Source organism: Sceloporus occidentalis, unplaced genomic scaffold, assembly GCF_023333645.1.
Source record: "Sceloporus occidentalis isolate IW3139 unplaced genomic scaffold, rSceOcc1.0.p SCAF_2, whole genome shotgun sequence".
Taxonomy (NCBI): domain Eukaryota; kingdom Metazoa; phylum Chordata; class Lepidosauria; order Squamata; family Phrynosomatidae; genus Sceloporus; species Sceloporus occidentalis.
In genome coordinates, this window is record NW_028316982.1 from 123,858,496 (window position 1) to 123,886,178 (window position 27,683).

A 27,683-nucleotide genomic window follows, 5' to 3' on the forward strand; every position below is an offset into this window, starting at 1 on the left:
TTTTGGGGGCTCCTTCCTCTCTTTTCACGTGAACTATAGTTTCACTTAATCTTCGTCTGTTTGATGTAACATAACACAAACATGAACAATGTTTGTTGCCAGAGTCATAGTATTCATAAGGATCTGAGTATCTGTATAGTACTGACAAACTGTGACTAGGAAGGAGTGATTTTACAAGGGATTTTATGGGGAGAGGATAGTTACATCTCAGCAGAGCTGCAGCAAGAAAGAAATATGCTGGTCCAGCAAATCAAATAGCACTTTCTTCATAAAACGTATGACTGTCTGTAAAAAAGAGGACTCTCTGGCTTCCTTTCCCCCATCTGTATTGTCACAATATTATAAGGCATGAGATCTTGTCTGATCATGGAAGCTAAGCTGGATCAGTTCTGGTTAATACTTGGCTGGGAGACTGTCAATGACTACCAGGTGCTGTAGGCTATATTTCTGAGGAAGGAACTGGCAAAACCACTTCTGAGTATTCCTTGCCTAAGAAAACCCTTCACTTGAAGCCACACACACAAGTTGTCATTCTAAATAGTTTACAGTGATTCTGAAGTGCAGGTTAAGTAGAGGAGAAAGAACTACTCTCTCTCCAGAGCAGTCAAGTGGAGCCTGGAGAGAAAGGGAGGGAGGAAGAAGCAGTGGGTGTGAAAGGTGTTTATTGAGGAGGAGTGAAAACGTGCCTGCAGGATAATGAGCTTTTGAGCTCAACTGTGACCAAGAGAAACGGAGCTATCTCCTTCCCAGATCACTAATGAAACACATGTAATTTCCTCATCAGAAGTGGATTCTGTTTAACTGCTCCCTTTACAACAGACCCTGGCTGTGACCTGTTCTCAGCTGGTCATGGAGCTTTGGTGCCAATGTCTAGGATGCTCCAGAAAAAAGTGCCAATGAGGAATGAAAAAAGGCCAACAGCAAACTGTGAGGCACAGTGAACTTCAAACCGTAAGCAATCCCTGGACATTTAAGACTTGTCCTCTAACCACCAGACACATCAAACACAGGGAATGTGCTGGGCAAGATAGTTCCCCATTCCTTAAGGTTGAGTTGGCAGGTAGGGTATCTTCAGGACCAAAAAAAAAAGACAGAAAGCCCTATTATGCTTTTCTTGACAAGTAACAGTCTGGCAAATTGGGCAGAAGTCAACCACATGGTCCTTGCCAAGACAGAAGAGAAAGCATGCATGATCTTTGCCCCACGTAAGTGGTATCTCTGTCTCACAAGCTAAATACTCCCTGAAGAAACCTTCAGGGCCATAAGACTCCACATAAGAAGTGATGAAGTAGAGAAATGCCAAAATACTTTGAGAACTTCCTAACAATCCAACCAATATGGTGGATGAAAAGGAACTGGGTTTCAGTGGTAATGCACAGCTTATATGCATGCAAGTGTCAGGGTTTGGAGGTGGGATTACCACCAAAATGCAGTTTTAGAAGCTTCCTTCTGAAGATCTTCACACAGACACAGAACAACCCATATGTGTGAGTCACAGAAACTACAAAGAAGAATCTGGGGTTAAGCATCTGTAAATGTTTGGTATCCATGAATACCAGGCCCTTATATTTGAGGAAGGAACTGACAAAACCATCTCTTGAGTATTCCTTGCCTAAGAAACCCTATGAAATTCATGGGATGGTCATAGGTCAAAGGAACACACAGGTGTGTGTGTGCGCACGCGCGCGTGCGTGCATGCCTAAGTTTAGCTCTAAGTTTAGGGGACATGGAGGGAGCATGAAAGTTCTCCAATCCCTGCTTACTAGGAAGTAGGTGCTGCAGTCAACAGAGGTTCATTCACCTGTCACTTGGGAAATAGCTGACTGGTTTCGACCTTACCTCGAGTGATCAATTCCCAGCACAAGGGGAATTGTGACAAGGACTCTGCTTATGCCTGTCACAATGGAGAGGAGGTGGAAATGTCAAGTCATCTGCTTCCTGAGGGACTGGGGAACAGATCCCCATTGATTCAGCAGCTGCTTCCCAGTAATTGAGAATGATAGTTATTATTGTAATTATGCATTTGTAAATGCCCAATAGGATTCTGGTCAAGATGTAGAGTAAAACATACAAATTCACTATATTCTTTAGACTCATGCTATAGCCCACCAGGTGGTTAAGGTAAAAAGCAATATGCAGACACATAATGGCCATCTTGGTTTATAGGTGTCTAAGCTAAAGGTCCGCAGAAGGCATGATGATGGAAAAATATGGCTGTGTCCTATTTCATAGAATCATAGAATCGTAGAGTTGGAAGAGAACGCAAGAGCCATCCAGTCCAACCCCCTGCCATGCAGGAAATCACAATCAAAGCATCCCCGACAGATGGCCATCCAGCCTCTGCTTAAAGACCTCCAAGGAAGGAGACTTCACCACATTCCGAGGCAGTGTGTTCCACTGTCGAACAGCCCTTACTATCAGGAAGTTCCTCCTAATGTTGAGGTGGAATCTCTTTTCCTGGAGCTTGCATCCATTGTTCTAGGTCCTAGTCTCTGGAGCAGCAGAAAACAATCTTGCTCTCTCCTCAAGATGACATCCCTTCAAATATTTAAACAGGGCTATTCTATCACCTCTTAATCTTCTCTTCTCCAGGCTAAACATCCCCAGCTCCCTAAGTCGTTCCTCATAGGACATGGTTTCCAGACCCTTCACCATTTTAGTCGCTCTCCTTTGGACATGCTCCAGTTTCTCAATGTCCTTTCTGAATTGGGGTGCCCAGAACTGGACACAATATTCCAGGTGGGGCCTGACCAAAGCAGAATATAGTGGCACTATTGCTTCTCTTGGTCTAGACCCTATACTTTTATTGATGCAGTCTAAAATTGCATTGGTCTTTTTAGCTGCAGCATCAAACTGTTGACTCATGTTCAACTTGTGGTCTACTTGGACTCCTAGATCCCTTTCACATGTAGTTTCATTCAGCCAGGTGTCCTCCATCCTATATTTGTGCATTTTATTTTTTTCACCCTAAGTGCAGTACCTTACATTTCTCCGTGTTGAATTTCATTTTGTTAGCTTTGGCACAGCTTTCTAGTCTATTCAGGTCATTTTGAATTTTGATCCTGTCCTTTGGAGTATTAGCTATTCCTCCTAATTTGGTGTCATCTGCAAATTTGATAAGTATGCTCCAAATTCTGTCATCCAAGTCATTGATAAAGATGTTGAATAACACTGGGCCCAGGGCAGAGCCCTGTGGGACCCCACTGGTCACTTTTCTCCAGGATGAAAAGGAGTCCAAGTTTTTTTTCCAAGTGAATGTTTCAAATCTCAAAAACTACCCCATGGAGATAACATTATTGTAATCAAACCTAAAAATGACTATGGCAGAAATGACTAGAATCAAGTCTGGTTCTTCCAAAAACTGACACAAGCTGAACTTAGTAAAAGGTGCTCCTCTGTTGGTAACCAAGAACAGGGATAGATCCAGCAGCACTCACAAGATGTAAACATGCAATAAGTACCCCACTCAGTACTAGTTGTCCACCTATGCACAGCATACCATATCATTCAATGGCCAGTGCCTTCAACTGTCTGGATTAAACTCCAGCTTTTCACCCATTCCAGGTCTTTCACTCCCTCTCTGGGATAAGAAGATGGAAATGGGAGAGCTGAGTGTCATTCACAAACTGATGATATCCCAACCAAAATCTTAAAGAACTAACTCAATTATTTAGGCAGATGCTGAATATAAGGATAGCAAGGTTGATTCATATGTCAAGGCCCACAGGGTTTAATGTAAGCTTCCTACATTCATCTTAGCAAGCTGATCCAGAACAAGATTAAGCTTTAGAAGATTATTGCACCGGCTGTTTTCTCACGATCTGGGCAAGGGCTGAGACCATGTATAAACAGATGTTATTGTACAACTCCATGCCCAGATCAGAGGCATCCCATACCTAATCGGGACTTCTCCCATACTTAACAAAAATGGTACTTTTCTGTTCATTGCAAAGTACAGGAGAGGTCCCAATAGGGTACGGGATGCCTCCGATCTGGACACGGAGCTGTGCAATAACATCCCTTTATACACAGTCTTAGCACATGCCCAGATCAGGGGGAAAAGCCATGCAATATCTTGTTAAAAATTGTTCATGAGTCCCAAAACAACAACAGGCTTACACTTTAGCCACCTACCAAAGTAAATATGGGATATCCCTTTCAGTTGTCGTGTTCAATTCATTCTCTAGGCCACATTCAAGTGGTGGGTAGGACCAAAGGAGGAAGCATGGGAGACAAAAGTACCAGCCTATTTTTGATCAAACCCTTTACTGTTCATAACTAAACCTTAAAAAGAGCTATGACCATCTGGGGAAACCAGAGGACTAAACTGGGACCCCACAACAGACAGATTCCTCATCCTTATACTAAAGCAATCAGTTCCAGTTTCAGTTCCATAACCACAGAAGAGGCAAGATAAGCAAGGCTTCAAATAATTAGTACCATCCATGATAATCTGGAGCTAGTTCATCACCAAATACAAACACTTTGCAAATGAGGCAGATTTGAACATTTCACATACTGTGTTATTGGCTGATAAAAGCTAATATGAACACAAGTGTGTCAAGTAAGAAATAACTTACCAGGCACCATTCCTGCAAGAGTTGAGGTTGGGTAGCTGCCCTGTCCAGTTGGTGGTACATGGGGTGGGTAACCAGGCAAAGTTGTACTTGCCATATCACGACCTGGCAAGGAAAAAGCGAGAGAGACTTGATTTCAGTGAGGCAAATAAAGATCCCTAATGTAAATCCTTAGTTCACACCTCAGCTGTGAATACACCTAGTGGCCTCAGGAAGAGCTCTTTCTCCCAACCTCAGTTCCCCATCTCTAATACAACAGCCTTCCGCTGGCCAATTCCCAGACCACAACTTCTGTCAACATTTGAAGGTTCTCCTTGGATTACTCAGATATCCAAAAGATGTTGGAAATTTTAATGAAATGTTTATGCCCACCCTCATCTGTCAAAGCAACATGGCTCCCAATACAAAATAACTGAGGAGTTTGCAAGGGGGGAGGCAAGATAGTCTCCACACAGGAACCATAGGAAAGTGGTCTCAAGTTCTAAGATCTTGCTCCCACAGCTCCTTTCCCTCATCCCCAAGTTAACCTCTACACTGTTAAGAAACTCCCATTCATCATGTGTACCTTCTTTTCTAGTATTCCTGACAATGGGATCATATTCAGTAAAAACTAGGGGCTCATTCCCATGGACTGCCCGATTCAAGCATGGCAGGGGGGGAGAGACCCCCATGAGTCGCATCCAGACCCCTGCCATCCCTGGATCGCCCGATCCAAGCATGGCAGGGGTCTTTTTATCTTTGCAGAATCCCACAAATCTCATCTGTCTTTTAAAATGATGTTCGTGAAGATAACACTAAAGAGAGGCTAGAGAACAGTAAGACAGAAACCACTGAAAATTAGTATAAATTAATGCTGAAGGTTAAAGGAGACTTTAAAGTCTATGATAAACATCTGCTTTTTTGTTTTGTTTTGTTTTTTAGCAAAAGGCAGCCCGTATATATTTTGAAAACCATTAATTCCACTTTATTCTTTAAGTAAAGACAATTCTCCAATCTTTCTTTGTGCACAGGATGTTTTCCAAACATTATCTTGGTTATCTCAACTATATACATTTTTGTTTTTCCTTAAAGAACAAAATGAAAAACAGGAAGGATCACAAAATAGCTCTTGAAATTCTCTCAGCTGAACTGAGCAGAAGTTTGGGTTAAGATGGGGAAAACAAGGTCAGAATCTACTGAACTCCCAAATAACATGCTTATAATGTACTGGACAAGTTTGTGTTGTTCAAGGTATCTTGGTTTAATTTTAGACAGAATTTTACTTAAGTAAGAGCATGTTGTTTGAGAGATGAAACGATGAAACAGAAAATATGTGGAGAACCAGGAGACAGCAACAATTTGGTATAGACCAAAAAATAAATAAAAATAAAACACAATCCTTAAGCTTACTAGCTTCCAGTTCCTTCCTTCCTTCCTTCCTTCCTTCCTTCCTTCCTTCCTTCCTTCCTACCTTCCTTCCTTTCTTTTTTAAAGCATTGAATTTTTTTATCTCTAATTCCTTGTAAACCACAGCATTTTTCAGGTGCTCTGTGTAAGTGAAACTATAATCTTTAGTAAAACACACTGCTTAAAGTGCTGTAGCATTAGGCCAATCCAGTCCAGGCTCTGGATTTCCTCTCTGCCTAGCCACTATTCAGAGGATTTCAGTCTGAAAGGCTTGCTAAAGCCCCAGCAATGGGAACAGCAGGACCAAGTGTTGCTTTGCAAAGCCAGGGAGGGTTAAGAGACCAAAAGCTATTTGTCTTAGTATTTTGGAACTACTTGCAGCTGATCTCCTTTTGTCAAGTTTTCAGGAAAGATCAACCCATCCCACCCTTTTTCTCCTTGACTATTTATGGAGTATTTGTGGAGCCAGCTTGGTATAGTGGTTTGAGTATTGGACTATAACACTGGGAGACCAGTGTTGGAATCCCTGCTCAACCATGGAATCCTATTGGGTGTCCTTGGGCAAGTCACACTCTCTCAGTCACAGAGGAAGGCCAAAGCAAACCCCCTTAAACAAATTCTGCCAAAAAAACAAAACAAAACAAAACAAACCCTGTGATGGGGTCACCTTAGAATCAACATAAGTAATAAATTACTTGAAGGCACACAACAACAACAACAACAACAACAACAAGTGGGGGAAGATGGGGGGAACAAAGATGATTCACACTTCTCAACAGCTTAGAGACAAATGTGTGAGATGACAGGGGATACCAGCAAATCAGGGGAAAAGAATATGACAAGCTATCATGAACAACTCATGAGATGATACATACATGCCTGTTTTTGATCAGACAAATATTGTAGGATATTATATATATATATATATATATATATATATATATATATATATAGAGAGAGAGAGAGAGAGAGAGAGAGCTATATGCACTAGTCCTGTTGTTGGAAGCACCTTGGAAATGGCAATAGGGCCTTTTGCTTGCCAATGGCTTCCTGTAAAATCAATCATAGCACTGGGTAGCTGCAAGATGGCTTTGTTTCTACAAATTGTCAGCTTTTTTTTAAAGCATATTGTAATACATTTATTGACACTGCAGTAAGAACCCATACAATACTCAGCCACTCCTGGTGGATGTAATAACAGTTCACGTTTTTACATAAAATCCTTCCACTCCATCAACTTAATTTCCCAAATTCTAACTAAGCACTCCAAAGACACTGATAATGAGGAAAAAGAGAAGCCGTGATGTCCTGCTTCATCCCCTCCACCCCTGCATGACCGAAGCAATAAATCAGATAAGACAGAACTTTTGTTCTTCACTTCCTTGTCAATCATACCAGTTGCTTTGTTCCAGTTCACCACTGCTGCCAGAGCAATGGACATTGGACTCATGGATGCATCTGTGTTCATTGCTGCTTGTGCAGTCAAATTTTCCTAGCCCAAGGATAAACTGATAGGTACACAATATTTTACTTATTTTATTTTCAGAACTCTTTGGTGGGCACTTTGCTCAGATACAACATTTAATTTTAGAAAATTTAATACACTTTACTCACCCCACCCCCATAATTTTGGGGCATGCTTATATTTATAGCTATGGGCCTGAGTTTTCCTGACATGTACATACAATGGCGACACCCTCTTTCTCCAAATTAATCTGTCAACCAAGTCCACCAGCTCTGCCTTTTTTTTAAAAAAATTGTTATTAATATTGATAAACCACAACAACAACAACAAGTCTACTTTGCCCATCTTGCCAGGATGCTACAAAGGCAGTGAACAACAATCCTAAAATAAAACTATAAAGAAAAAAAAATCTTTACAACAACCACCGAAACAAAACAAAACTTTAAATAATGTCAAATGTGAACTTAAAAGGATACCTCAGAAGAGTTTTTTCTGAAAGCCCAAAACAATCATGATTTTGGAGGAGTGCATTCCACAGTCTGGGAGCTGGACAAGAGAAAGCCCTTTCCTGTGTGCCTGACAAAGGGCCTCTGTGGCAGCGGTATCTTGAAGGAACTGTCTCCTAACGTCTTAATAACTAGGCAGGTTCATAATAAGGTCCCTGAACAGTTATGGGTACTCATTTACTGCTTGTTTTAATGGCTTCCCCAGTGTGGTTCATTAATGTGAGGGTACGGAAGAAATGGAAAGACATGCAACTTACAGTGGATCCTAGCTGAGCAAAATTGGATCTTAGATCCTCCAAAGCTAACTTCCTTTTAGTTTGGTCTGATGCGTATACTGGTCATCTTGAGTTTTTTCTCCAGTCCTCTGGCATTTTAGTATTATCCTTCCTGTTTCATCACCAAATTCATAAATTAACACATAAGCAGAACTTGGGAATGTTACTAATGAAACTACAGTTCCCACTATCGCCTGCTAATGTGGCCATGCTGACCAAGTGATTCCTGGTGTTATAGTCCAAAAAACTACATTTTTATTTTGTTCAAACAGAAATTTACTTTGAAACACACTCCAGGGATTCTTGACTGGAAGCGCCAGGATCTGTAGTTTGTGCAATTCAGAGAAATGCTAACTTGCATCTAGCATTTAGGCCCTGCCTTAACAACAGAAAGTGGAACTTCTCTAACACAAAAATTCCCACACCTTCAGCCTCTCTTTGCTGCTGCTTCAACTAAGTTATGGTCTGCTTTCCTTTCCATCTTCTGCTTTTGAACAGTGGGAATGGATTTTGATCACATAAAGACAAAACAAAATTCATACCAACTGGGGGTGTCACTGAAGTGTGTAGGGGTAGAAGCCACACTGGGTGACAACTCACCATCTGTCACAAGAGTCCCCAGCTGCCCCACTCTGTCAGCCACAGACAACTGGTGTTAGGGGTTAGTTGCTGCTGTTGCTGCCTGGAAGCCCCTTCTGGGTCTGGCAGGGCTGCTGGCTGGGTTGGGAAAGGGAGGTGGCAGCAGCAGCAGCCACCACAGCCACCTCCCCTACCTGCTACCGTTGTCTCCGTTGACTAGCAAGCCAGCAGCTCCCCACTCCACCAGCACCTGCAGCGGACCACCTTGCCTTCCATTTTCTTCTCCTCCCTTTCCCACCCAGAATTGGACACAGTATTCCAGGTGGGGCCTGAACAAAGCAGAATATATTGGTACTATGACTAGTGTTGCCAATTTCCGGGATTTCCCCCGCAAATCTGGAATTTTAAAGTTTTTTCGTGTCATTTCCAGGATTGCCAAACTTCTAGGAAGCTTCGGAGAAATTCAGTCTTCTGGGAAATTCAAGCTTCCCGCCCAAAAAAACTGGCCAAAAAATACCTTCCCGCTCCCCCCAAAACCTCCCAACATACCTCCCATCCTGGAAGTCCCGCCCCCTTTTGCCTTTCCATGGTGCCTTGCGCCCCCTCGACCCATTAAGCCCCACCCCGACCCAGAATCTCCAACCCTGACATGGAAGCCCTGCCCCTATTCTGGGAAATTTGGGGGCATTCTGGGAAGCCAATCAGGGCTTCAAGGTTGATTGGCAACACTGACTATGACTTGCCTTGATCTGGACACTGTGCTCTTGTTGATGAAGCCTAGCATTGCATCAGCTTTCTGATGCACCACATCACACTGTTGAATCATGTTTAACTTGAGGTCTACTAAGAACCTTCACATGTGCTGTTTTCTCACCCATCCTGCTTTTGTGTATAGTTTTCCTGCCTAAATAAAGTACTGATTTTATTTATCCTTGTTAAAATTCATTTTATTAGTTTTGGCCCAGCTCTCCAATCTGCCAAGGTTATTTCTGAATCTTTTCCTGTGGGAAGTTAGCCACCCCACCTTATTTGGTGCCTTCTGATCAGCATGCTTTCTATTATATCATCCAAGTCTTTTATAAAGATGTTGACCAACACCAGGTCTAAGACAGCACCCTATGGTACCCCACTAGTTATCTCTCTCCAGGATAAAAAGCAACCAGTGTGGGTATTCTCTGGGTTTGGTCCCTGAAGTAATTAAAGTAATTACAAATCCACCTATCAATAACATTGTCTAGCCTACATTTTACCAGCTTATCTGCAAAAATGTCATAGAGAACCTTTTCAAAAGCCATATTGATATCAAGATAGACTACATCCACAGCATTCCCCTAATCCACCAATATAGAAGTTTGTAATTCTATATAAAAAGGATACTATTAGTTTGGTATGACTTGTTTTTCAGAAATTAATGCTAGTTTAGTAACCATTTAGTAATCACAGCATTCCTTTCTAAATGTGAACAGAATGACTGTTTAATGTTCTGTTCTAAATCCTTCCAAGTATCAGTATCAAGCTGACCGATCTGTGGTTATATGGGTCTTCCCCCCTCCCTTTTTGAAAACAGGGACAACACTTACACGCCTCAGTTTGCCAGGACCTCTTAAGTTCTCCAAGAATTTTTAAAGATAATCAGTAGTGACTCTGGCCTGTTACAGACTGCCAAAATAAAGCTGCTTCAGGTCTCTTTGGAGGTATGCTATTTAAATGATGCATGGGTCCTAAGAGTCCGGAGGTCGCGCCAAAGCCACACTCCACTCCTAAGCACTGGAGTGCAGCTTTGGTGCAGCTTCCGGATTCTTAGGATGCATGCATTATTTAAATAGCATACCTCCAAAGAGACCCAAAGCAGCTTTATTTTGGCAGTCTGTAACAGGCCTCTGAGATTACATCTGCAAGTTCCTGTAATAACACTGGATGCAGTTCATCAAGCCCTTCAGACTTGAATTCTTTTAGAGTGGCTACATATACCTGTAATACCTATTTATCCATTGTGGGTACACATCCTTTGTCCAGTTTTAATGAGGCAAAATACCTTTGGGAGAACAATGAGGCAAAGAAAGTTTTGATCAGTTCCATCTTTTCTCTGCCCCATTAGTATTTCACCATTTATTTGTTTGAGTATTTATACTCACTCTTCAGCCACAAAAGCTTTCACATAAGTTTACAAATTGTTAATTTGACAGTTCCCTGCCCTCAGGCTTACAGTCTAAATATCTTCTCCATCAAGTGGCCCTTCAATGTCCTTGTTCTTCATGTTGTTTAAAACATAGTCAAAAATAACTTTTTTTATTATTTTTAACTTCTCTAGCAATACCAAACTCATTCTGTCCATTAGCTTTCTGACTTTCTCCCTAAAGTACTAGATATTTATTTGTATTGCTTTTTAGAGATGTTCACAGAATCATAGAGTTGGAAGAGACCACAAGGCCATCCAGTCCAACCCCCTGCCATGCATTTCTCCTTACATTTCTTGGACATGTGACTTAACCTGTCTGAAAATTCTTTGTACATCCATCTTGATTTCTTTATACACCTGCCAATTTTTCCCGTATTGGAGTTTTTTGAAATTGTGCCTTTAAAAACATGTATTTAGAAGTAGCCACGTTGACCATGTTGCAAAATAAAACAAAATCCAAAACCCACAAAATTGGTCCAGTTCCAAAGGATAAAATACACCATGTAAGTTTTCAGAGCTTCAGTGGCTTATTCATCAGGCAAGGATGCTAAAAAGAATGTTATTTTTATCTTGCTAATAGAGTTGAAATTTTATTACTTGTCTTTTAGTGCTCTTTGTTTCTGTTCCCCACAAGGCTAAGATGGGACATAGGCCTGTGACTCTAACATCATTACTTTTCTTCACTTTATGATGTTTAACATCTTTGTCTAATGAAGAAACCAGTGAAGCTTTGAAAGCGTGCATCATGCATTTTATGCTTTGGAGTTGGCCCAATGAAGGTATCGCTGCTTTGTAGGTTTTATATTTTATTGTATTGTGACTTCAAAAGTTCACTTTTAATAATTTTCCATGCATCATCTCCTTTCCACAGCATTTCTGAGCATGGGCGCACAACAGTACTCCTCTAAACTTACAGAAATCTGCTTTCACAAAGTTCAGAGTGCATGTCTGACTATGTTTAGCTTTCCCTTTCTCCTGTATAACAAATTCCAGGAGACCAAAGTCACTCCCATTCAAGAAACCCATCACTTCCACCCCATTGACTAATTCATCCCTTTTGGTTGGGATCAAATCCAAAATAGATTATCCCCTTATAGAACTGGAGGCTGCTGCCACACTGCAGAATTAATGCACTTTGACACCACTTTAACTGACATGTCTCCATCCTATGGAATCCTGGGATTTGTTGTTTGCTGTGTCACCAGAGTTCTCTGACAGAGAAGGCTAAATATCTCACAGAATTACAAATCCCAGAATTCTATAGCAATGAGCCAAGTCAGTTAAAGCAGTGTTAAACTGCATTAGTTCTGCAGTGTAGATGCAGCCATAAAATCATAGAGTTTGAAGAAGCCCCACAGTACATCGAGTCCAACCCCAGACAATGCAGGGAATCCAGCTATACAAATATCTCCAGCAGATAGCTGTCCAGCCTCTTTCTGAAGACTGCAGCAGGAGGAGACTCCATCATTTCTCAAGGTAATTGGTTGGCAGCTCATATTCCTTTCACAGTTATGACTATCAAGCCAGGTCTCCCCCATTCAATACTTATGTTGTTGCTATATCTTTGGCCTGTTACAGACTGCCAAAATAAAGCTGCTTTGGGTCTCTTTGGAGGTATGCTATTTAAATGATGCATGAGTCCTAAGAGTCCGGAGGTCGCGCCAAAGCCACACTCCTTTCCTAAGCACTGGAGTGCAGCTTTGGTGCAGCTTCCGGATTCTTAGGATGCATGCATTATTTAAACAGCATACCTCCAAAGAGACCTGAAGCAGCTTTATTTTGGCAGTCTGTAACAGGCCTTTGAATCTTATTTTATAAGTTTTGACCCAATATTCTAGACTGTTCAGATCATTCTGAAGCTTGACCTTTTCTGTTGTGGTGTTGGTCAGTCTTAGGTTTGTGTCATCTGCAGATTTAACAGAACTCTCCACTTACAGCATCCCTCCAAGAAGATGCTAATAATCAATTAACAGTCATTGAGCATGATTGCTCAATGAGTTGTGGATGCATTTAACTGCAGTATTGTCCTTCTCAGTAATCTCTGTGTGTGTGTGTGTGTGTGTGTGTGTGTGTGTGAGAGAGAGAGAGAGAGAGAGAGAGAGAGAATAGATAGATATTCTCTGTCTTCTGTCTGTCTGACTGACTGACTCTCTGTCTCCTCAGCATTCTCAGAATCTGCCAGACTAGAAACTGTAAAAAAAAAAAAAAAAAAAAAAAAAAAAAAAGGGGGGGGGAAGGAGAAAGTGTTGAGCTGGCATGAGTTAATTCCTTGCAAATCTATGTTGATGTCAAGTAATCAAAGCATCATTTTCTAGATGTTGGAAGAATGACTAATCTGTTCCAGAATTTTGCTCTATATTGCTGTTAGGGTCACTAGTTTGTAGTTTCCTGGATTCCCCTTCCAAAGATAGGGGACATTTTCTGTTCCCAGCCACTTCTTCTCCAGCTACAGACAGAAGGTATGAAATGCTTGCTAGCTCCAGGGATGTTATTAATCTGGAACATGAGACAAGAACTCATTTAAAGCAGATAAGTGTTCTCCAATCACATATACTGGATTGCAACTCCCTCTTTACATAATTCGTTCTATTCAGATTTTCAGTATTTTCCTTTCTCCACCAATGTCCTGGTGTTTGATGAGATGAATTGATGAAAACACCAATTATGCTCCCAGTTCCTTTAAATATTTTGTGTCTGTTTCCACCTGAAAAGGCAGGTGAGGATAGTGGTCATTTGGTTTGATGACTCTTTGAAGCCTTCTTGTCACCACTTGAGTCCAAGTTCCGGAAAGCAATCTACTTCCTTGGAATGTATCTCATGTGTGCACACTTATATCTCTGACCTTCTCAATAGGAAGTTGCCAGCCACTGTTATATGTCTCCTTCTCCTTTGTGGTTAAATCCCATCCTTCACTTATGGCCCGTGGTGTTTTCCTCAGTTTCTGTGGAGTATAGCGTACTGTCCCAACTTCTGGTAACACAGGGTCAGCTTCCTTGGGAAGACCTTAGTATCATTCATGTAGTTTCAATGGCACAGAATATATTCTAATTATCTTGTGGCCCCAAATCTTGCTCTTTGTTTTCCTCCACTTTCATGGAAACCTCCATCTTCTGTTGTTTGTTGAAGAGCCTCCTGCCTCTTATCTAAAAAATATTTTTCCTGCCTAACAATCTGATATGTCCAAAGGAATGCCTCAAGCACTGTCACCTTCTCCTCCTCCATTTTGAAAGAGAGAGAAAAGTAATTTGAAAGCAGGGGGAGCATTTCAGAAAACAACAGATGATCTTCAGTTGTCTCCTTTGGTGTTTATCACACGGAGGTTTTTGCAGCTCAGATTCGGGGTGACTCCTGGTTCAGCTATGTGAATTCATGTTGTAACATGAATGTTTTATCACACCTAGTTGCCCTTCTATTGCCCTTCTGAATCGAAGAGGAATCAAATCCAAGGCAAGTCACGTGATACGGATTCAAGCAAAGCGGAGTGAGTATAAATTGTATTACCACACTGGTGGGATTCAACGATAAGAATTGGCACCCTTGTGCATGCTCAGTGGGGGTCTGAACACACCGTGACCTTGTATGTTTCCGGGGTTCACTTTTCCCCTGAATTCATCAAAATGAAGAGTCTGGATTAACTGCGGAAGTGCCACGGAATTCATATCACATGAATTCACATTGCTGGACCCGCAGTCACGTCAGATCTGAGCTGCAAAAATCTGCAAAAACCTCCGTGTGATAAAGCTCGTTGAATGCTTATGCTTATGACATGCAATGGCCTAGACCCTTTCCAGCACCAGTGTGCCACAACTGTCTCATTTCTTGGGGGGATTTTTCAAGTTATACACAGTACTCTGCATACAAAGCATTCAGGGTTTGGAGTATCACATATGAAGATCTAAGAACTGGAAACCCTATTTGAAGAGTTACTTTCTTCACAGTCCTGGCACTATTCTTTTTAATGCTTATTCCTATGATCTTTTCTTCTTCTTCATTTTTTTTTAGCTCTTGGCCTTGGTAGATCTGGATATTACATATATTGCCCTGACTTGTCAGTCCTTCCTCAGAAAACCTCTGCCCATCCACATAATAAACACATTATGAATCGTTCATCTTTAACAAATTATGCAAATTGGGAGGACATAAAATCAATAATAATCAATTGCTGGAGCCATTTAGTTGCCAGTAAAGTCATTTTTAAGAATGAGCATTATCAGCAGCCCTTTCTTGTATAATGGTACCATTAATCCAAACACTGGATTCCAGCCTGAACGTAGCAAAATCATCCTCCATCCTTTCTTTCCCCATCGTTCTCGACACCTCTGAGTATGCGTTCTTAATTTCCACTCTCTGCATTTCCTCTCATTACTGCTGGCACACAACTCCAAATGTTAATGGTTCCTGCTTTTTTGTTACTCTGTGCTTGATTGAAAAGTCGCATACAGATTGAAATGTTAGTGTTAAAGTGCCACCTGGGAACATCAAGCTGGGTCTGAAATGAACTTTTCTTACTCATGGAACCAGATAGATCAGCCAGGAGTGTTCCCATGTGGGGCTGGGACTGTTCCAGGGCAGTGGGGTGGGAGGAAAAGAGAAGTGGTTCTGCTGTATGTTAGAGATTCTTTGGCAAGAAACAACATCCTCATCTTTCCTCATCCCTCCATGGCTCAGTCTCTGCAGCCCAAACCATTGGTGCTTGCAAGAATCCATGAAGCTAGTCTGTTTTGTCATCCTGTCTCTGAATCAGCACTTCTTTAATGCACACATGCAAACCCTTTATGGGTTGGGCAAGTTTGCAAGTAACTCTTGTGACTGAAATATGACACTGTATATAACTAACTTAAATAACAAAAGCAAATACCTGTAATACACATGTATTGTCCCACCACTGCTTTAACACATCTGACTGATTTGTTGGAAATTTCTAGAGAATGGGAAGAACTTCCCTAAATCTAAATCTCACCTACAAAGGAGACATATAAAAACATGTCATTCATTCTGAGGAAGATATCAGAGTGATATCTCTTTGCTATTTCTGCCATCAGATGATTCAGCCTTAGGGGAGGTCCACTAAGTTATTTAGTCCAATTAGCATTGCTGTTAGATGCCCTTGCAGCTTTTTGTTTGCAACTTTAAAAGTAAAAGGGGGAAAAAAGAATGATTGTGATTCCACAGCTGCTCCACATCTCAAATTATATATAGTTGTGACTTAAGTCACATGCTTAATAACACTAGCCATTTAATACTGTGCTATCACACTTCCAACTCATGCTTAGGGAACTCTTCATTAGAATCACACAGAAAGCTGTTCCTTAAAAAAAGGTGATTTCCTTGTTCCTTGGATAGGCCTGATAGTGACTTCCTCAAGACTGAATACGCAGTGGAGGTAGAGCTTGGGAAAACCCACATGGCCCATTATTATGATCAGTGAATCAGGCTGGGTCACCTGACAGTAATCACAATGTATCTGAAAATAAGAAATGAATTGTGGCCCTTCCCTCCCATCACTGTTGCCCTTCTACTCACATATTTATTTAAAAGTGCCACCCCGTGCATGTCTAATCAGAAGCAAGCCCTATTGAGTGCAATGGGAGTGCATCCCTTTGCAGTTGAAGTCAAAGTGTAGTCTGTAACCCCGCTTTGATCCTTTGGGAGAGGTGGGGAAACACAAATATATTATTATTATTATTATTATTATTATTATTATTATTAAATATCAAGTTTGATTTGTAAAATCAGGGAGTGAGCAGACAGAAACAGATGAAAGCAAATTACTTCATATATTTGATAAAGTCCCTTATACTCTCTGAAACTTAAGCTTAGGTTCCCTGGCCTTTTCTCCAGATGTTTTAAGTATCCATTATTTGTTGTAAGGACTGATATATGATTTTGGCTTTTTCTGGGGATGTTCGGTGGTTTTACAAGCCCAACGAAGGAAGTTCTAAATTATAATATGGGTCACATCCCTGACCCTTTATTTCAGGAACCTTCTCCATGGTAGCCTCAACAACACACTATGTAATCCCTATAAAGGCAGAGGCTTATTCGAATGAATTCGGAATAGCTTCTGAATCAGTACAAATTTTCCCATTTTTATATTTTTGCCTTGTAAAAAAATGAGATATAGCTATGATCACCATAAGGCCAAAACAGCACAACATTTTATAAAACAATCATGTTGCGCTTCTTAGAAGCTGCACTCTGTATGAATAGCTACACTCTGTGGCCAAATCCCAAGTAATTAAATTCCAGGTTTTGTCTGTAAAATGATAGTGATTGACACCAGTTAATTTCTACTTAGCGTCAGCAAATGGAAACTCGGTAACTAAACCCCTATCTTTCAGTGTTTCAATGAACTTCAGTGTACAAATTCCCCCGTCCTAAAATGAAACATGTTGTCAAATAAAATTGTAGCCTTTGTTTACTAAAATTTTCTATTTTAGTTCATGTTAATTTTTAGGTAATATACTTAAGACCTTAACAAGAAAAACCTGACATAAATAACAGCTGCCAGGCAAAGGCTGTAAAAATGGTTATTCTTAAAACAAAAGGTTTCTAATAAATTACACTTGTCCCTCCATATTCACTGGGGTTAGGTACATAGGATCCCTGTGAATGTGGAAAAACCACAAATAACAAAAACACTATGTTTTTCAACCTAAGAGAACACCTCTCTGTTAATCTCTAAGTCCTCCAGTGCAACTCTGTGGTCAGCAGTTGCCAGAAATTGTGCTGGAGGAGTAACAAATGCCTAGTGGAGTGTTCTCTCTAGGAATCTCTAGGTCCTTCAGTGTGACTTTTGGTTAAAGTTGACCATAGAGTTGTGCTGGAGGGCCTAGTTATTCCTAGAGAGAACATATTAATAACTTCTGTGAATAATCGAATCCACAAAAGTCAAAGTCACCAATGTGGAGGGACAAGTGTATTTCCTTTTCATAGCAGCAGGACAGTAGAAGGGAGGGGGCTACTGTTGCTGGATCAAATAATAATCCAGTCCTAGAAAGATGAGTATTGGGACTGGGTAAAAAAAATTCCTCTAGTACTGCTCCTTTTCCAATGGGTGCTCAAAGCTGGAGGTGGCTAATTATAAATAGTTAGAAACAACTCAGAACTAGCACAAAAATTGTTGTAGCTCATAAGTAACTTGTACTCAATTCCCCTTTGCAATAGCTAAGGTAAAATCACATTATGATTATAAATTCATTATGCACACTTTCTTTCATGGTAAAAATTGTAACCTTAATTACTTTTATCATTGCAGGAGTGGGGCTTCAATGAACAGTGGAGGAGGAATATCATAAGGTTCCAGTGCTAGCTCATGCTGTTGAAAGGAAAACATCCAGATTTTTTAAAATAATATACACAAAAATAATAATCTTAAAAATAAGTAAAGGATTATTTTTTGAAGAGGCAACTATAAGGGTCATTATTATAGAATCATAGGCAATAAGGGCCATCCAGTCCATGCCTCTGCAATCAAAGTACCCCTGACAGATGGCCATCCCGCCTCTGTTTAAAGACCTCCAAGGAAGGAGACTCTACTACACTCTGAGGGAGTGTGTTCCATTGTCGAACAACCCTTACTGTCAGGAGGTTCCTCTTAATGCTGAGGTGGAATCTCTTTTCCTATAGCTTGCATCCATTGCTCCAGGTCCTATTCTCTGGAGCAGCAGAAAAGAAGCTTACTCCATCCTCAATACCACACTCCATTAAATACTTAAACAGGACTCTTAACCAGCTCTTCTCCAGGCTAAACATACCCAGCTCCCTAAGTTTCTCCTCATAGGGCATGGTTTCCAGACCCTTCACTATTTTAGTTGCTCCCCTCTGGACATGTTCCAGCTTGTCAACATCCTTTTTGAATTGTGGTGCCCAGACCTGGACATAGTATTCCAGGTGAGGCCTGACCAAAGCAGAAAACAGTGGCACTGGCTGTGTGGGGGAAGTTGTAGCATGGGCTTTTGTAGATTTGGTATACTTCCTCAGATGCAAGTGGACCACGTCTATGGGGGTTTATGCTGTAAATTCTTTTGCACAGTTGGTCTCAAGGGTGCTACAGGATCACTTTGCATACTGATATTCCAGACTAACAAGACTATGTCTTTGAGTTGATATCTTTAATTTGTGTATGATACTGGTAGACTATCTTCTGCCACTCCGAAGTTATGGAATGGTCTGCCGGGGGAGACCCATCATATTACCAATCTTGACAGCTTTAAAATGGCAGTCAAAATGGATCTCTTCGAACAGGCCTTCCCAGATTAACATCTCAGTCGCCCACACTGACTACCCTGTCTTGTCCATTTTAATAATTTTAATGGTATTGTTTTATTGTTATTGTTTACAATTATGATTTATTGGTTATGGTAGGTGGGTGGGTTTATGGGACAATGTATTTTATTGTATTTTAATGTTTTAATGTTGTTAGCTGCCTCAATCTTAATGGAGAGGCAGGGTATAAATAATAATAATAATAATAATAATAATAATTATTACTTCACTTCATCTAGAGACACTATACTTAGAATCATAGAATCATAGAATCGTAGAGTTGGAAGAGACCACTAGGGCCATCCAGTCTATTGATGCAGCCTAGAATCGCATTGGCCTTTTTAGCTGCTGCATCATACTGTTGACTCATGTTCAACTTGTGGTCTACTAAGACACTTAGGCGCGTTATAAACGGCCATTTAGTACAGCCACAGATGCTGGCGAAACGTCAGGAAGAGACTTTTCTGGAACATGGCCACATAGCCCGAAAAACCCACAAAAAACTACAAATTTAGTTACTTGGACATTGTTGCAAAAACTCTAAACATATGATGAAAGGTCTTATGAAATTGTCAGTAGGCTGTAAAGTAAAGAGTTAACTTTTTCATATGTTGAATGTATTTTTAAAAGCAAATTAATCAGAATAGATAGATAGATAGATAGATAGATAGATAGATAGATAGACAGACAGACATTCCTAATAGGAATGTCATGAACTCTACTCATTCAAACTGGTTCAAATGATACTGTGAGAGGACAGAAGAATAACCCTTGCTGACACCATTCCTATCTACTTATTCTCCTGAACCTGTGATCACTCTATATGCACACAAATTGCATGGGATGTATACTCTGTATGGAGACTGGACAATCAGCAAAATGAGGATGTGGCACACATACCGTGTCTCCATTGTTGTGCCAGAACCCTCCACATATTACCTATCTACAAATAAATGGATGAATAATACTATTTGCATATTACACAAGAATTTATGAATTGCATTTTCTGTCCCACTTTTGACACAGGTGTTGTCTTGTAAAGTGGTTTTCAATAATCACGCATTCATCAGTTGAAAATCTGCTCCCCATGCTACACTTTAGTGTGCATTTATCTAAAGCTTCAAATATTTTTGAGGCAGAATGCTGACATCCACAGTCCATTCAGAGTACCAACTATCTTTCTGAGCTTCCAAATCCTAAGCAAGTAGAAAAACATTGATGAAAGAAAACTGTGGCCTTTTTCTAGCATAATGTAAAATATGTGCCTTTTTTTTTGGTCACTGGACCTGTTGCCTCTTCTAACCTCTCAAGGATGTTTCCTATGTGGCAGCACTACAATTCATACCCTACTTGTGACTGTTTTACCTGACTAGTGTAATGTGAATTAACTGGCTGTACTATTTTGCTTATTATTGTTTTATTTACTACCTATTCTACTTTGCTTCTTGCTTCTTGTATTTTGTGGTGTATAAGACTACTTTTTAACCCAGGAAACTCTTCTCAAAAGTCGAGGGTCGTCTTATACGCCAGGTGTCATCTTATAGGGCAGGTGGTGAAACTTCAGAGCCAGATTGGAGAATCTGCGGTCGCTGCATATGGTGGGGGAACTTTAAAAAGGCACTTTCTTCTTTGACCTTCTTTAATAATTGCTCCAAGTCTATTAGTACCTTCCTCTTGCTAGCAGTATGGTGTCATCCGCATATCTCAGATTATTTATATTCCTTACGCCTATCTTTATTTGTCTTCTTTCCAAGTCTAAGCCTGCTCTTCTTATGATATTTTCTGCATACAAGTTGAACAAATACAGTTATAGAATGCAGCTTTGACTGATCCCTTTGCTAAACAGAACTATTCTGTTTCTTCATATTCTGTTCTAAACACAGCCTCTTGTACAGATTTCTCATCAGGGCTAGGTGAGAAGATGCTAGGTGGAAGAAAATGTGCTACAGACAAGACACAGTGATAGTCTTGATGAAGAGATTGAAGCTTGGTGTTAATGAAATCATAACTTTCAAGTGCTACTCCACAGTTCCAACAACTCCAAAAGGTGGAAGAGGCAACAAGGGGGTCAGCTATTTTAGATCTGATCCTAACCAACAAGGATGATTTGGTTAATGGGGAGCAAGTGGTGGGATCATTAGGTAGAAGTGACCATGTTCTCCTGGAGTTTGTTATACAATGGAAAGGAGAAGCCAGGCATAGTCAAACATGCATTCTAGACTTTAGGAGAGCGGATTTCAGTAAACTTAGGGAAGTATTGATGGTGGTCAGAAATACTAAAAGATAAGGGAGTTCAGGACGGATGGGAGTTTCTCAAAAGGGAGATACGGAAGGCACAATTTCAAACAGTTCCAGTGAGAAAGAAAAACAGGAGGTGTCTCAAGAAACCAGGATGGATGACTAAGGAACTTTCAACTGAGCTAAGTTTTAAATGGAACATGTATAAGAAATGGAAAAATGGGGAAATCACCAAAGAGGAATTCAAACAAATAGCAAGCACCTGTAGGGGTAAAGTCAGAAAAGCTAAAGCGCAGAATAAACTCAGGTTTCCTAGAGAGGTTAAAAACAACAAAAAGGGCTTTTTAGATATGTCCGCAGCAAAAGGAAGAAGAAGGAAACGGTAGGGCCACTGCGTGGAGAAGATGGCAAAATGCTAACAGAAGACAGAGAAAAGGCAGAATTACTCAACACCTTCTTTGCCTCAGTCTTCTCAGAAAAGGCAAAGGGTGCTCAACCTGAGGATAATGGAGCAGAGGACAGAATACGGGAATTACAGCACAGAATAAAGAGATAGTAGAGGAATACCTTGTTAATCTAAATGAATTTAAGTCTCCCGGACCAGGTGAACTACATCCAAGGGTACTAAAAGAACTGGCAAATGTAATATCGGAGCCACTGGCAATCATATTTGAAAACTCCTGGAAAACAGGAGAAGTCCCAGCAGACTGGAGGAGGGCAAACGTTGTCCCCATCTTCAAAAAGGGGAAAAAAGAGGATCCCAACAATTATCGTCCAGTTAGTCTGACATCAGTTGTAGGAAAGATTCTGGAGCAGATCATTAAACAGAGAGTCTGTGAACATCTAGAAGGCAATGCCATAATCACAAAAAGTCAACATGGGTTTCAGAGAAACAAGTCATGCCAGACAAATCTAATATCTTTCTTTGATAAAATTACCAGCTTGATAGATGAAGGGAATGCTGTGGATATAGTATATCTTGATTTCAGTAAGGCCTTTGACAAGGTTTCCCATGACATACTTGCAAACAAGCTTATAAAATGTGGGCTAGACAAAGTAACTGTTACATGGATGTGTAACTGGTTGACCGGCCGAACCCAAAGGATGCTCAACAATGGCACCTTTTCATCCTGGAGAGAAGTGACCAGTGGGTTCCCACAGGGCTCTGTCCTGGGCCCAGTGTTATTCAACATCTTTATCAATGACCTGGATGACAGAATTGGGGGCATACTTATCAAATTTGCAGATGACACCAAATTAGGAGGAATAGCTAATACTCCAGAGGACAGGATCAACATTCAAAATGACCTGAATAGACTAGAAAGCTGGGCCAAAGCTAACAAAGTGAAATTCAACATGGCGAAATGTAAGGTACTGCACTTAGGGCAGAAAAATGAAATGCACAGATATAGGATGGGGGACACCTGGCTGAATGAAACTACATGTGAAAGGGATCTGGGAGTCCAAATAGACCACAAGTTGAACATGAGTCAACAGTGTGATGCAGCAGCTAAAAAGGCCAATGCAATTTTAGGCTGCATCAATAAAAGTATAGTGTCTAGATCAAGAGAAGTAATAGTGCCACTCTATTCTGCTCTGGTCAAGCCCCACCTGGAATATTGTGTCCAGTTCTGGGCACCACAATTCAAAAAGGACATTGAGAAACTGGAGCGTGTCCAGAGGAGGGTGACTAAAATGGTGAAAGGTCTGGAATCCTTGTCCTATGAGGAATGACTCAGGGAGCTGGGGATGTTTAGCCTGGAGAAGAGAAGATTAAGAGGTGATATGATAGCCCTGTTTAAATATTTGAATGGATGTCATATTGAGGAGGGAGCAAGCTTGTTTTCTGCTGCTCCAGAGAACAGGACCCAGAACAATGGATGCAAGCTACAGGAAAAGAGATTCCACCTCAACATTAGGAGGAATTTCCTGACAGTAAGGGCTGTTCGACAGTGGAACAAACTCCCTCGGAGTGTAGTGGAGTCTCCTTCCTTGGAGGTCTTTAAGCAGAGGCTAGATGGCCATCTGTCGGGAACGCTTTGATTTGGATTTCCTGCATGGTAGAGGGTTGGACTGGATGGCCCGTGTGGTCTCTTCCAACTCTATGATTCTATGAACTCTGCCTCCTCAATATACCAAAGATTAATTATAGTCACTTTAGAAATGGTCATGTTTCTGTGTAATGACATGGGATACACCTGTAATAGACAAACCAAATCTGAACTTGAATGCAAATCCAACATCCAATTTAAGAAGCTTTTTTTAAAAAAACACAAATTGGAGTGCTCACTCACTTGCTCATAGTGTGTGTGTGTTTTGATTGCTCTGAACATGAATTGAAATCAAGCCTTTAAAATTAAATAATAGTACCAAAAAATATACAGACTCACAAGAGATTGTACTAAGGATTGTGAGAAAAACTTTAAGCCCAAGAGAGCCATAAGAGTCTACTTCCCAGGAAGCTATCAAAGAAGAAGTGGGGAAGATACTCCTTATGCCTATCTTGGTACCACTGCAAACTCCTTCAGTAAAGACAAAAACAGACCAAAGTAACAAAAATGTGACCTAATTTAAAACTTCTAAGGACTTATGATATTCAATCGCAAATTATTGATTTTTCAGTCAGATATATCATGTTAGTTCAGGTGATGAGTTTCATCCCCTACGTGAAAGCTTCCCCAACTGACATGTCTTATGCCTGTCCCTGCTAATGTGTGGACATTGCTGGTGGATCCAAGGGAAGCTTCTCAATCTTGCAGATGAGGCTCTTTAACTGCTCAATGACTGAGTTCCTGCATGGCAGGGGGTTGTACTAGATTGCCCTTGTGGTCTCTTCCAACTCTATGATTCTATGGCTCTATGATTTTTCACAGGAAGGAGCCTCTCCAATGAGCTAATTCTAAGGAATGTCTACTCAAAGTCAAGTCCACAAATGGCCTGTCTCTTGTTCAATTCATTACTGACATTTATCCCAACAGAACACAAAAACTGCTCGGCTGATAAGGGCTAAAGGTTGCTCTAGTATAGTATACTGTTTTAAGGGAAAGTTAACAAGCAAATACCTGGTATTCAGAGATTTACCATCTTTGAACATAATAGTAGACATCAATAGACTGGTGGACAATTTTTGTAACTTTTGTAAGTTTTATCTCAGTGTAAGTGGCCTTCACTCTATGCTGTGGTGCTGAATGCAATTATGGCTCTTCTAAAATCAGTATGTTGTCTTTTTTTTTAGTGGTGGTACTGCAGTGATAAAGGGGCTGGTGTGATAATACCCTTTGTTCATGAATCACAGTACAATCCCATCTACATGTATTTGGGATTTAATCCCATTTAACACAGCACTGTTTACTTCTGAATTATTTTCACAGCCCTGTTCTAGGGAAATCTCTTCCCATCTTTCTTACCCAACCCCTCATTTTACATTTCTCCAAGACTGAAGCTGAAGTGAACCACAGGTATTATAAATCACCTGCTCAATCAATGTGTATATATAGCTCCGGACTGTTAATATCAAAAGTTATGCTGCTGCAAAAGCCAAAAAGTTTCACACAGCCAATAATTATCCAATCACAGGCAAATAAATAAACTGGTAAAATGCATTATTTTAAATTACTTGCTGATTTCCTTCCTCACAGAGATGTGCAAATTTTTAGCACTTTGCTTTTAGGGAGCAGGCTGCATCCACACTGCAGAAACAATCCAATATCTTTAACTGCCATGGCTCAATACTATGAAATTCAGGGAACTGTAGTTTGTTTTGTTACCAGAGTGCTCTCACAAAACTACAGATCCCAGGATTCCATAGCTTTGACCCATGGAAGTTAAAGCAATATCAACCAATGATCAGAAAAGTAACTGCTGGTCTCCAAATGGCAACACCCAACTTCATGGAAACTAGGTCGTTTTGTAGTACCAATGGAAAATAGAGAAGACGGAGGCAGATGAAGGAGTAGAGCCCTTTGGGTAGGATGATGTCAGCCTCTCCTCTAGAACTGAGGTAGGGGGAGGGATACAGCCCCCGAACTTGGATTGCATGGTTATCAAGAACTATAAGGGAGTGGGAAATGAGGGATAGGTGAAAAAATTATTTCCTAGTTATTTCTAAGCTGAGAAGAACATAAGCCAAGTGGACAATGTCCAGAAGACAACAACTAAAATGAGGGTTTCGAAATCAAGTCCTACATTTGACAGAATTTATAATTATTCCTGGGAAGCTTAAGGAATGATTCTATTTGTTCTAGAGCAAAGAATTAGAACCAACTGCACAGAAGGAAATTCTGGTTCTTAGCCAGAAATGTTTTAAGGATATGAATTGTTTGACCAGTAATAAATACATAGCAAACTCATCCCACAATACACAATCTAAGATGATTTCAGACATGCCACAGTGTCATTTTTCTATGAAGGCAGGAAAGCACTATCTTCCTGCTATGTGAAGTCAGAGTGATCACCTCACAGTCACTCAGTGGGTTTCATGGCTCACTGTTGACATTAACCTGGATTTCTCAAAGTCCTGATTCAATATTCCAACAAATACTGATGACAGGTTACCTGTGGCATTGGCCTGTTAGAGCAGAAGGCTTCCGTATGTTTTCCACCATTATATCAGTTAGTGTTTACCAAGAGATACTGAGTCTTGTAGTTCCTTGTCTAAAGGAAAGGGTCTTTAGCTAGAAAGGTCTGTGGCTTCAGATCTCAAAAGCCAAGCTTATCTTTAATGTGCATAATATAAAAGCTCTAGTTCTTATGCATCTGGTATGATCTTTCGTTCCTATCTTTTCACATAAGCACCAATATGCAAAACTTTGGCATACCAATTCACCATTAGGAGAAATTGTCACAGGGTTTACAATGAGGTGCAGTCACCATGCTGATGAGAATGAAATATAATTCCTTGAGTCAAAGGGTAATTAGAAACAATACACCTCAAAAGACATGGTACATCTTTTCCTCATCAACAGATATTTTGTATAAAGAAAAAGAATGGAAGAGGTGGTGGGAAAGCACAGGCTTCTTACAAGAGGAAAAATAATTATATCTTGACCTTCTGTAATTCTATGAACAAGGCAGGGTGACTATGCCTAACATCCAGAATAGTGGTGCACAGAGTAAGCAGGTGAGCAAATTTAACTCAGTTCTGTCAAGACAGATGTGCTGATGGCGGGTGGTTCTCTTGACATGTGAATGGGTGACTTGAATGGTCTGGGTAGGGTCATACTCCCTCTTGAAAAAAGCAGCTGATATTTGAATATACAAGTGAAATCCATGAACCCCCCCCCCCCCCCCCAGAGACTTAGGTGGGCAAATGAGCAGCTGCTCTAAATGCCCTGCCCGTTTAAAACAAGGCTACAAAGAGCAGAGCTTCTTCTGCCACAGTACACATCCTTGAATATTTTCCTGAGAGTGCCTTGGATGTTTTTTTTGTAAGAGCTGTGGTTTGGGCAAGTTTTAGCTGTGTATTGTTCCTTTGATTTTATTACTGATTTCATTGTGGGGTTGTGGTGGTTTTAAAATAGTTTCTCAAGTGTTCAACTATTTAATATGGTATTTAATGATTATGTATTTATTCTGTGAACTAGAACATGGACTTGGCACAAGCCAAAAGGCAGGGCAAGAATGAATCAAATACATAAATCTGTCACTTGATTAATCCTGGAAGTCACTGATGCTAGTGTTGCCTGTATCAGTGTTTCACACCCATTCTCTCTTTAAGAGTTCTTTCTTGTGCTCTGTATTTGGGGATATGCTATGGTTTCAATATAAAACAAAACGGTTGACCAAAAAAAGAGGAAAGGTTTCGCCTCTGGCCTCTGGGTATGTAACTTACCAGTCACTACAGGGTATGTCTGGGGTCCTGACACGTTGTTCCCCAGGTCTGGGTTAGCAGAAGTGGATAGACTCGACTTGACTTCATCTAGACCAGGGGTCAGAGCTGGGAGGGAGTACTCATTGCCCTAGGGAGGAGAGAAAAGAAAGCTCTCTAATTGATGGAGTGGAAGAAAGGGAACAGTGGGCAGATGGGGTGGTGGTGAAGGTTAGGAAAAGGTGCAATGCAGCCCCTGCACAGATGGAAGCAAAGAAGAAGGAAACAGAGAGGATGAACAGTATGGCTTCTGCCCCCCCCCCCTTTTCCCCCCTATGTATAATATAATTTCCTTCCCTCATTGGTCACATTGTACTGGATTTCCCAATAGATGTGCAAAATTG

The 27,683-nt window shown here is 40.7% G+C and overlaps 1 protein-coding gene across 6 annotated transcripts in view; it reads right to left on the reverse strand.

The window, feature by feature from the left end:
• Positions 1-27,683, reverse strand: part of LOC149318974 (paired box protein Pax-2) — a 162,682-nt gene that overhangs the window by 8,559 nt on the left and 126,440 nt on the right. For all 6 annotated transcript variants that reach the window (XM_089507934.1, XM_089507935.1, XM_089507932.1 and 3 more), the window contains 2 exons: positions 27,304-27,430; positions 4,581-4,682 (listed from right to left, as the gene is read on the reverse strand). In XM_089507934.1, the coding sequence (XP_089364060.1) occupies positions 4,581-4,682; positions 27,304-27,430 (229 nt within the window). The remainder of the gene's footprint in view (positions 1-4,580; positions 4,683-27,303; positions 27,431-27,683) is intronic.